Source organism: Neodiprion virginianus, chromosome 3 (genome assembly GCF_021901495.1).
Source record: "Neodiprion virginianus isolate iyNeoVirg1 chromosome 3, iyNeoVirg1.1, whole genome shotgun sequence".
NCBI lineage: Eukaryota > Metazoa > Arthropoda > Insecta > Hymenoptera > Diprionidae > Neodiprion > Neodiprion virginianus.
Genome location: NC_060879.1, coordinates 32,335,689 through 32,347,714, shown reverse-complemented (window position 1 = coordinate 32,347,714; position 12,026 = coordinate 32,335,689). Strand labels below are relative to the sequence as shown.

Genomic DNA, 12,026 nt, shown 5'->3' with positions numbered 1-12,026 from the left:
TGTTAGAACACATCAAAAATATAGTGTAAGGATTAAGATAATTTTTTTGTTGACACATTTTACCAAGAAGATTATGAGAAAATTACAGAAATTTTATTAGCGTGTTGAAAACTACTGAATTTGAATTCGCACGAAAAATGAATTGAAATAATTTATTGTAACCATGACAAGTTTAACCAGAACTACGGAAAATTAGTCCTGAAGGTCAAAAGTCACCAGGTCAAGGACCTGGAGAGCCAGAACCACGGAGCGCTTGTCCTAGAAGTCATTGTCAAATTTCACCAGGTAGCGGACCTGGAGCGCAGAAACTACGCAGCGCTCCTCCTGGAACTCGAGTTGCACCAGGAATCGCACGATATGGGAGGTAGAGAATCCGGTACTCGAAATTTGCGGAGCGCGATTCTCACCCGTCCGCTCTACTGCGCGGTTGTTTCCAAACTAAGGAATTCGGCTATCTGATTTTCGTCTACTAGTACTATAGATCAATGACGTCAAGAGAAAAAAAATTTTTGGTGACGTCACTTTCTGAACATCCGTACATCCAACCTTTGGTTTCGAACTTTATTACTATGTACGATGTATGATGTATGATGATACGATATGATGTATAATGATTTTAGTTTTCACATTTCAAACAAGAAATACGTACTTTATCTTTCCTGCCGATTCCAGACTCAAGCGGCTAGGCCCTCCAATGGTCAGCCTTTGACTAAGGACATATTCTTTAGTTAACGGGTCAGCTAATAACGCTGCCGTTCTGTGACGGTTGGATGATAAAAATATCTGCTCGTACTTTTCATATGTGTGTTAAAATACACTCGAAGTTCTAAGAAGCTTCGTTCCATCTCTCCCTGTCAAAAACACAAAAATCAGGACACTGCGTTAAATACTATCTCGTATACGGAGCATCCATCTTATCTTGGTTAAAATCAGTTGATCCGTGATGCATTACAGTTACTCTGAATGTTTTTCCATACGAACACTTTTCGAAGTGTTACTTACAGAACTCGTTTGGAGGTGGTCGGAGGTGCTTGGAGATGGTCGGAGGTGCTTGGAGGTGGTCGGAGGTGGTTGGAGGTGTTCAAAAAACGTAGGAGATTGTAGGTCCTGGTAGGAGCTGGCAGGGGGTGGTAGAAGGTGGTCGGAGATGGTAGGAAGTGGTAGGGCATGGTAGGAGGTGTTGGATGCAAGTTGAAGGGGGTAGGAGGTGTTTGGAGGTGGTTAGCGGTGATCGGCGGTGGTCGAGGTGGCTGAGTGGGGCGGAGGAGGAGGAGGACGGGGACGAGATGGACGAAGAAGTTGATGGTGGTCGGAGGTGGGAGGACGTGGTTGACGGTCGTTGGAGGTGCTCGGAGGTAGTTGCGGTGGTTCGCGGTGGACGCGGTTACGCGGGATGATCTAGCTGATCGACATTTCTAAATCGCAGTCGACAAGTAGTCTTACGTACTCACTTTGTACCGACTCAATCTCAAGCTACCATACTGATACTACTTTGGCTGCTACGAATGTCGGTGCGAGCACGTTAGGTGGAGTCGATAGAGCAGAACCCTCGCACGCTCCCAGGCCCACCTGGGCCCACTTGTCTGCCGAAAACTGGTCACAAAAATTTTCCCAGGGGTATCCGTCTTTATATTCTTCAGTCAACGATATCCTCGCACAAACATATGATACTTGAGAAACGTTACTGACAATAACCTACATGTGACTACAGTATGCGAATCGATTCCTTGCGGAGGATTATTTTCAATCAGCTTGACATGAACGCCTGATTCATAGAAATCTTGTTTAGTAAGTTCGTGATTGCTAACTTTCCGTATTACGATCTTTGAGGGACGAAACAAGCAGCATGGAAAAACTATGGAATCAGATGTCACTTTGGATGTATTATCTGCGGGTCTTGGCGCATACACACTTTTTGTTGATATGATTGAATCCCATTTTAGGATTTATTGATCCGTAACACGTCGTTTTCATAGGTCCGCATTCATTAGGATCTATTCTAGTCGTTCTTCTGAGTCTGACTTTTCAGGGGTGAGTATTTTCATCCCGAGATGAATGTGCAACTCGGAAAATCAAAGATTACGTCAGAGGATCAGTAGCGAGTAACGCAAGTCAGAATTTTTGCATTTGTCAATTAAATGTTTTGTTTTGCTGATACCAGCGACTTGGAGACTACGCGCAATTGATTGCTCTCGCGAAATGACGTCGATATTGTGCATCATACATCTAATTTATTTTAGCGCTTTTCAGAATCGTCAAATTTTCACCAAAAATCCAAAGGGGTTAGTCTCACTTTTTTTTACCAAAAAATCTTTTGTCACCGAATCGATTCGTGTGACCCTTTGAGGACTAATTGGACCCCCAAGAATGCAGAAAACGCACCAAAAAGAACGTGGAATCAATAGCAAAAGAAAAGTAACAAAATGAAGAATAACATAAATTAACTGGGTTGCACCCACGGTTCGAAATGGAGCGGAAACCTCGTAATTGAAAATGGGTACCCAAGAAATATAGCCGCGATTGAATAATACTATATGCCGATCGTAAAGCGAGCGAAGATTCAGAGAGTACGACCGCACTCGCCGACCACCGAATACAGAATGAAATCTGAGCTGTGTCTCTTCGTTCAAAATCCGGATTATCGATTGTTGACGTGCGATCGATGTTGGTGATCGTTCGAACGTTTTTATGGTCAGGCGTTCAGCTGGTATAATACATGACTACGGAAGCAAGGGCCTTGACTTTGACTCGGCCTTATCAAATCCAAACGGAGAACAATTTTTACCTCCTATTCATGCGCCTCAGATTTATTCCATTATCTAATGGGTGTTTTTATCATTCAGACAAAGGCTAGTTTCACCGCATTTTCATATAAAATCGGAATTCATTGAATTGGTATAAATCACGTGCCCTACTCCACGAATTTAAGATAGTCGACTATGTAGAATGTTCAATATGCAGGTGATATAGCTTTGTGATTATAGTTAAATTACGGTAGTTGTATACTCAAGTACATTATTTATTGTTTCTCCTTGAAAAAAGAATGAACTTGGAAATCGGTTTCGGGTTGAATCCTGGCGAATAATGATTGGGCATTTTTCTAAGCGACAATACACACTAAATTTGCAAATTGAACTAGTATTATAATATTTATGTATAAGTAGGTATCTTTCTCATTATTATAATATAACGCTTGTTATGCCTTATATTCTTTCTTGTTTCTCTCTTACTTTTCTTGTTTTCATGGTAAGTTCGCGCGCATGTCAAATCTGGCAGATGCGTCCTTAGAATAGTTTTAACTTTAACGTAGTAATCAATCGATACATGCTACAGTAACCGGCTGAAACTTAGTGAGTTTTCATTCCAGGATTCATTTCAGACATAGGTTTAAGCGAGTTGTCACAATATGGAGATACACAGAACTAACAATAAACATTAGTAATCTGGTATCAACAATAGAAATCCGGCAACTTACCAGGCAAAATCTACTTTTGCATACAGCATAGCTATTTTCTCGATTTATCAGGAGAAGCAGACCAGTATTATTTCCAAACTATAACTTGTTATTCACTCAGGCTCTCAATCAATTGATAATATACCGCTATGCAATTCCTTTTGGGTTGGCAAAGAAAAGTTTTCTTTTATTATCAGAATGACACTGCAATGAGCATGTCGTTTAAATACAAGCCTAAAGTTACCTGCTTCTTATCGACAGTTACAAAGTTTCAGCTTTCACTGTAACATATACGTGTATGTATGTTTATATATAAAGGTACAATTTTCTTTGAGAAAACAAACTTTTTTTTTTCTTGTCTTAATAAGTCATATACAATAAGTTTACAATGATACGAGGTCGAGCGGGGTGCTGCAGGATGCGATATGACGAAACATTATTATGAACATTAAACAATCAACAAAGAAAGATCACATTATGCTGAGCATAGGTATTGAAATTGGATAACGGGTGACCGTGTAAATATTTCTGTGCAAGGCGTCAAATTTTTCGGTCATCTTGAGCAGTTGTTTGCTAATACAAAGTAAATAGTCAACAAAAGTATGCAAGTCTCTTGAATGCAGCAATGTTATACAGCTAACATATGGTCCAAGATTATCCATAATTATCGATTATGAAAATCCTTGTACAACTAGATGAACGACCTAACCGTACGTATTATGGCCAAGTCGTTAGAGGCGTGCAAAAACACGTATAATGAGTATCCAAAAGACTACGGAGTATTCGTTTGTTGATTTACTGGTGGATTCATAGATTAGACTTTTCATTGATTAATTACAGTTTGGAAAAGTTCGTATTCGACAAAATAATTTCTATAGACACACGTTAATTGTAATCTACACATCCATACATCGTCTTTATTAACTAAAGTTTAAAGACTCTTTGGTAATAAATGATGTATATAGATATTAAACTATAAAAAATAGCATCCTGCAGCATTCAGCTAAGCCTCCACTCACACAACATTATTTTTCATAATCGTATGTTCATATTTATTACAATACTCTATACCATTAAGGTTATTTTATTCAAAGTTAAAGCTTTCCATGGTTTTTTAATGTTGTAACAACGGACTACAACGAATCCCAGCCTCTCACAGGACACAGCTAGCCATCGTTCGTTCATTTATTCTGTATTTTTTTAGTTCGTAATGATTTTTTTCATATTTTTGATTTCTTGTACTTTACTGTTAATTTTCGAAGTACGTATAGTTATGTCGGAAGTATATTTCCATTTTATTTACAGTTGGACAATAGAATTTTATGTTACGTAGAATTCTCCAGACATGCGACATCACCGGTGATTAATGAATTCGCCTGTTATGTTTGCAACGCAATTATTGTATTGCATCGAAAAGAATTCCATTTGTTAAGAATCTTACGTTAATCTACTATGCATTAAATTAATTCTATCATGTACAGTGGACGTTCACATCGTTTGAGACGCTTTTAAAATTCTTTGGATTCCAAGTTCCTCGTTGAATAAAAGAACAGTTTCGGATTAGCATTCTATGTTTCATTAAAAAAAAGGGGTATATTTTCTACAAAATGTCGAGGTCCGGGTAGTACCACATTTATCATATTTTTACTACAAATATTTGTTGTCATGATAACTTTATTTAAAGCGGTTCTGATAATATGAGCTCCCGTTGTACAAACACATATACATGCTTTACGTATTTACAAATATAGGTACGTCCTTTTTCAAGGTTCGAAATTAATACTAAGAAATGGTTAATTATTAACGAACAAATAATGGCAAGTGAATATAACAACTTCAAAGATAAAATAATATTCCTTACGTATTGAATATAGTGACTACTGGCACAATAATGTTGTTTGTGCAAAACAAGAAAAGAGTTAGCAGTGTTTCTTTGGTAACGACTTACAGCGCGATACCCGAAAAGAAAATTAAATTTCCATTCTTTTCTTTTAAAGCGTAACTTTCTTGGCAGCATCGATAATACCATGTCTTCTAGTCATAATGAAACTATGTCCAACTGTATTACATTTGTTATGAAACGCAAAAAAATGTTAACGTATTTAAGACAAGAGTTTCGCAAACCACGATTACGAGTGTTAGTTATTAAGGCAACTTTTGTTACAAATTTAATGATTCATCATATAGGATACTTTTTTACTTTAATCTTTAAATACAGAGAGTAATTTTCTATGAGAGTTTAGTTTCTTTCAGTAAGCCTGAGAATCTCGGCACCTCAATTAAATGCGCTAGATGATAAGATCGTGAAAAACAATCTACCGTTGATAATGAAATGCAATTATTTCCGAACATCTTGGACAACCATTATGACGTTATTGTTTGTAACTTTGAGTTGTAAGTACAGTGCTTTAATTAACATAAATAATCACCCCTTGAAATATTAAATTTACAACATAAGGCAAACATTTTCAAATCGTACCTAAATAAATATTATTCTACGCATTAGGTAAGGAAAATCATATAACAAGATGTTTATTAGCAATGAACAAACTTTATATAGGCCTCCGAGTCTCAGAGCCTGACTGACTGGTGACAAATGTGATTATTATCGACAGGGCATTAATTAATATAATACGTTTTCATATATTTTTTTTTTTTTTTTCACCATATAGATAAGTAGAAAAACTCTTAATTGTAATATTTACGTGTCTTTATTAAATGCAAGTAATGAAATCGTTTGATATAAGTTAGTTAATTTATTAAAGATTTTTCTCTCACTAATCAATGGGCATTTTGAACAAGTCGAGAGAGTTGCTAGCTGCGCGAATACTTTGCTGTTTTGTACAATCGATTTCATATATCCAACTGGTTTTTAGCGCGATTTAATATACCACACGAAAATATCTGAAATTGAAATCGACGGTACTGTACAATATACATATATATGTATATATATATATATATATATATATATATATATATTTACGTATATATATATATATATTATAATATTATATTATAATTTCGTATATCTATATACTTTTACATGGTAATATTTATAATTTGTATAATTCATGTTTTGTGTAATTGTGTATATTACAGTATTTTCACATAAGTATGTCTTTTATTAATATTTATAACTTTAATGATTTTAAGAACTGTAATAATCAGGATAATAATTATACTTGAACGTTCAAGAGACAATAAACATGGTGACGCAAAAAATGCACGGGAGCAGTCTGATGTATTAATGGTAATTTAATATTTATATTAGTTATAACCAGCAACTGAGATTTATAGAGTGCCAAGTCCACAAAGAAAACTCGAAAAATAAAATGACGATTATCATTATCACAAAAGCTCTATTTACAAGATTAAATGGGACGCGCGTGTCATGTCGGTGTGTTTCACAACAAAAAGGTATATCGATAGTACATTCTACACATTTCTGGACCTGCATGTGTAGCATGTTACTCGGATAAAAGTAGTCAAGAAATTAGACAAATTATATTCGATCGGTTACTGACAAGTCCGTATGCGAAAATTAAATAGTGCAAATATTTGGGAAAAATGGACTTGTCAATCTATAACTTTCAGGCACAGCGTTTTCATATATTTATAATATGTATACTTTGCGAGTATGAATTTTCATATAAGAAAATGGCGACATGCTATGTATCAATAGTATCGTATAGAAACAGCTACTTTTTACCTCATTAATTATTCATTTATGTGCTAAAAGTTTTCACTTTAGATACCTCTTACATACGCACAGTCCTGACTACAGCATTTTATTACACTCTTAATCACCTACAAGAGTCTTTTCTTTTTTTTTTCCCCGTTTTTTTTTTCTTTTTTTTTTTCTTTTCTTTGTTTGTTATTATTTAATTTATTATTTTTAACGTTAGTTCATCGTTAAGGTCTTGGTCATCTGCTTGCATAAGACTAGGTAAAGATTAAATTATTTATTTTAATTTTAATATTGTTACAAACACTTCGAGATTAATCGTCCAGCTGCGATTCAAGAGGTGTGACCCCTTGTACTAAGATTTGGATTTATCACAGAAAAACATTGTAATAATATTTAATCTTATACTTTTTTTTCGAAGTTTTTGGATGAATTCCTGTTAAGTACATCCATGATTTTTTTTCAATGAGGAATGAACGAGATTTTCAATATTTGTTTTTTTTTTCTTTTTTTTTTCTTTATACTCATAGCAACATTATGGGACATACGAAGTACGATTGAGTTGGTAAAAGCACTTAAGGGAAGGAATCACGCGGTTCTGATTCAAAATCAGCGTGACTAAATTAAGAGGCTTGTAAAGTGCTTGCTTCCTAAGTACAGTCTTTAGATAAAATGCATACATGCATTTGGATAGTGCCGACAACGTGCTAATATTTGAAATTGTTTCGCGCCAAATCCACGGAGACTGAATCGAGATATTATGGACCATGAACCGATATATAATCAAATGCAATGTATGCATGATTCCCAAGACTCGATGTATATGGAATTCAATATGCTTTAATGATATCTTGATGCATGGAGTTTGCATTCTTTCTTTTTTTTTCAATGTGCCCCTCATTCAAGAAACAAACTGATTCCCAATTTTGAAATACTGTGTTAGCAAACATCTACCAATCATACGCAGAAACAATGATATCACGTTAATAAGCATTTTCACTATAACGATACAAGGTTCGCAGTTTATAAGGTTTATTTTGTTGAATCTCTGATCAATAAAAGTACGTATTTTAATTCAGAAATATCTGCAAATATTGCTTGCTCCGTTCGGGATACAAATTCAAATTATATGCGGTAGCTCTGCTGCCACGTTTTAAATGTTTCAAGTTCGGAACATTTGAATCGGTGATCGATCCTTTCGCTCTTGTCGGTAGATAAAAAAAGGATGCAAAATCCACGTATCGAGTATCCAATAATCATATTGCAAACGATATATAAATATGCGACTGCAGTCTTTAAAAGTCTCTTAACACAACGCAATGGTTGCGTTAGCCTGACCATATCAATATACTACATATATACGCGTTTCACACAGATTTGCCCCACGCAAGCATGAAATACTGAAAACTAACTTTTTCATGGAGACAATTCTACTCATTTCGTACCAAACTTCTTTCTTAAACACCTCGTACGATTGGCAGTATATAACGTGTTAATATCCCGAAAGGACAAGTTTAATTATTTTATAAATAAATGTATTATTATTTATTATTATGTTTAGTAATACGTAGCACGTGTTATAGTAATTTATATGCAATATTTTACAAGTGCAGAGATTCATAAGAATGTTTTTTTTTTTTTTTTACGTTGATAATGATTTAGTTCGTTGACTAGGATTTTATGTATTTAAACTGGAATAAAACTTGTACATTTTTGTGTCTGTGTGTGTGTCACGTGTCATGTTTTTGTCAGCATAACTCGTGCGTCATGTCTGAACTTTACACGTTAAAATGGTTAGAAATAAACAACAAATTGTAACTGCAAATACACATATATGTAGACGCGTACAGGATTTTGCCGAATAACGTAACAACACAATTTGAAAATTAAACTAGTGAATTGTACTGATTGTGAACTCCGTATGCTTTTCAAAGTATTTTTCCGTTACACCTAATCTCGAATTTTGAAAAATCGTACTAGAAAAAAAGGCTAAGGTAAAAAACTTGAATAAATCTATGCATGGTTTATAGTCACACCTTGATCGGTATTCACAACTGTTGTTATTTTTCATTGATGATGATCACTCTGCAGGCATATGCTTAATTTCATATATCTCACAGCGTATTTTGACTTATTTAATGAAATGCCGCTGACTGATGAAGTCTAACTATTAGTGAATAAACACATTAAGAATTGGGTTACGAATGTCGCTAATTGCAGCGTAGAGTAAACCAATTTGGCTATACACTTTTCAATCACCATTGTTGATTTTTCTTATTTTTTTAGCTAATATTTCTCCATCGTATCAATGACAATAAATCTAAACGAAAAATGTACTTAGATTTGCAGCTCATGCATTGATGATAAATACACATTGTCCGTGCCGAGAACGAACGTAACAATGATTCAAGCATTCAGTTTTGATAAATGGCCAGTAAGAAACTGAAGTAAAAATTGTTTGTAAACTTTCCGATTCTAGATAATGAGAGATGTGTTTTAGAGAAACTAACGAAGTAATTAAAATTTGCCATTCTATGATTAAAATATATTCACGTTCATTAAGAGCACGACTCTCATCGTGATTATACCCTGATAAATGAGTTGTCATATCAATTCTAGACATACTTTGTGTTTAAAGAATGAAAGGGTTTGATTGTAATATAACCGGTATTGCATATGAAGATTCAGTTAGCGATTCCGTACAAATTCGAATGATCTATTCTGGCAGGTTTGTTTTGAAAGTTTATGATTTTTTTTTTTCAAATTTTTTTAACTCTCTTTACTGATCACCGGCGCACGATGTATCTTCATACGGAAAATTTACATAACGTATTTTCCAAAGTCTTCTGTCTTATTATCAGTTCGTTCTTTTATAAAACAAGCCTTTGGTAAATTTTTATACTAGAGAATTTTTTAAAGAGTTCTTAGCACTTTGTTTTTTTCTTTCCTCACACAAGTCTGCTTCCTGGAAGTTTGAAGATGAAAAATTTTGCAGTCACAACGAAGTTCGTTCACCGGACTTTTGAGGTGACAAATCGATCGAAGAAAATAACGATAATCATAATGAGGATAAAACAGCTGATTAATACAACAATTTGATTTTTCACCTCTTACTATACATTATACGTCGAAACTTTTCCCGTAGCTCTCGGCAGTTCGTTATTATTATTATTATTGTTGTTGTTGTTGTTGTTGTTATTGTTATTATTATTATTATTATTATTATTATTATTGTTGTCGTTATTTATATTTATATTTACTTAGCGTCCTCCGCGTCACGAGCGACCGCATTTAAAATACCGAGACACGAAAATTCATATTCTCACTACGCGCATACCGACAAATCCCTAGGTAAGTCCAGTTCTTCACTCGACAATCCAGGGTCCCATATTGGCTAGCACCAATCGTCTTCGTCGCTGTCCGAGTGCCTTGATCTCGGCGCTCTCTGCTTCGGCTGCGAGGGTGGCGGCTTGTAGCCGTTCGGCACCGGACTCGGTAGCAGCCTTCCACCTCTGCCCATTGCCACAGCTTGTTCGAAGCTCAACGGGCAATGGCTCAAGGGTATCGTGGGAGGAGGTACGTGCGAGTTTTGCGGTGCATGCGTCACGTGTGGTCCGTGAGTCGGCGATGCGTTCAACTTTGGAAAGTTTATGTTCGCAGGCTGCAGCTGGAGGGTCGACGGCTTGTTAGGGGTTGGCGGCAACCTTCTACCTTGACCTCTTCTGGTAACGAGGACCGGATAGCTGTGCTGGTGAGGGTGATGCGTGTGCGCCGGTTGTCGCCCACCGACGGGACTCGGTGACCGGGACCGCTGCTCGAGGCTCGTAGTTCCGTAATGTTGACTGTGACCCATCCTGTGAACCGGGCTGGGTGATCTGGCTGGACTCGTCGAGGCGCTCCACGAACCTGTCCAAGTGTTTCGGTTAGCGCACTTCAATCATACCGTATATATGTGTGTTCGACGTATGACGGAGGATCGAAACGGGTACCGACATACTACCGAAAATAACATCCAAGTCGGGGATCAGTGTCAGGGTTTCATTTTACACGACAACGAACTGCAAGGGCTTTGAGTCTTTTCGCATCACACTCCGTTTCTCACTATATTTACAAGATTATTGTTAAAGTGCAACTCTACGTGGGATTTATGGTCAAGTCGGTGTAAACTATGAAGCTGTTTGATGTTAGTATGTTATGAGAAGGCTGACAGGTTCGTAAGATGGATTGAAATTTTTATCAAACAAATTGTATAAGCTGACAATGTACGGATAACAAGCTGCATCTGACGTGGTAAATATGACAGTGAAAGTCCAAAAGATAAATAATATTTAGCGGTAAACATATTTCTAATCCTAGATCATTGCCCGCGTCATCTTTCATGCAAAATTATGAATTTTCGTAGTGAATGTAGATCTGCATCCATCGCAAACCCTCGTTAGTCGTTTACTGCTTACAAATTTCGAATTTCAAAATCAGAATCTACTGTTTTGTGTTCAAGATTACGAATCCTATCAACGTTTTCTATTTAACGAGTTACAGAAATATACTAACGATGGCTGCGATAGGTCAAATATACAAAGGCAATGTTGTAAAGATGAATAATAATACTATGTTGACTACGAAAAAAGTAATCAGCATTTCTTCGGTGTTAGTACATTAACGAATTCTGCATGCAATTCGTTTGTGCATATATGTGTATACAGTGTGTACATTATTTTTCACATTAAAGGAATTTGGATAATGTTACTGAGGATTGTCAAGTCTTTTCGTAAGCACAAGTAACTGAATAAAAGGATTCTTGAATAAGTAATTTCACCGTTTTTTTTCATATTGTATGCTTGGGACTGTAATATTTTTACGTGACATGTTAAACTAAGTGGTATG

The 12,026-nt window shown here is 35.9% G+C and overlaps 1 protein-coding gene across 7 annotated transcripts in view; it reads right to left on the bottom strand.

The window, feature by feature from the left end:
* Window positions 1-7,563: 7,563 nt before the first annotated feature.
* Window positions 7,564-12,026, bottom strand: part of LOC124300434 (voltage-dependent calcium channel type A subunit alpha-1) — a 117,714-nt gene continuing 113,251 nt past the window's right edge. For all 7 annotated transcript variants that reach the window (XM_046754536.1, XM_046754538.1, XM_046754539.1 and 4 more), the window contains one exon: window positions 7,564-11,048. In XM_046754536.1, the coding sequence (XP_046610492.1) occupies window positions 10,537-11,048 (512 nt within the window). In that variant the 3' untranslated portion in view covers window positions 7,564-10,536. The remainder of the gene's footprint in view (window positions 11,049-12,026) is intronic.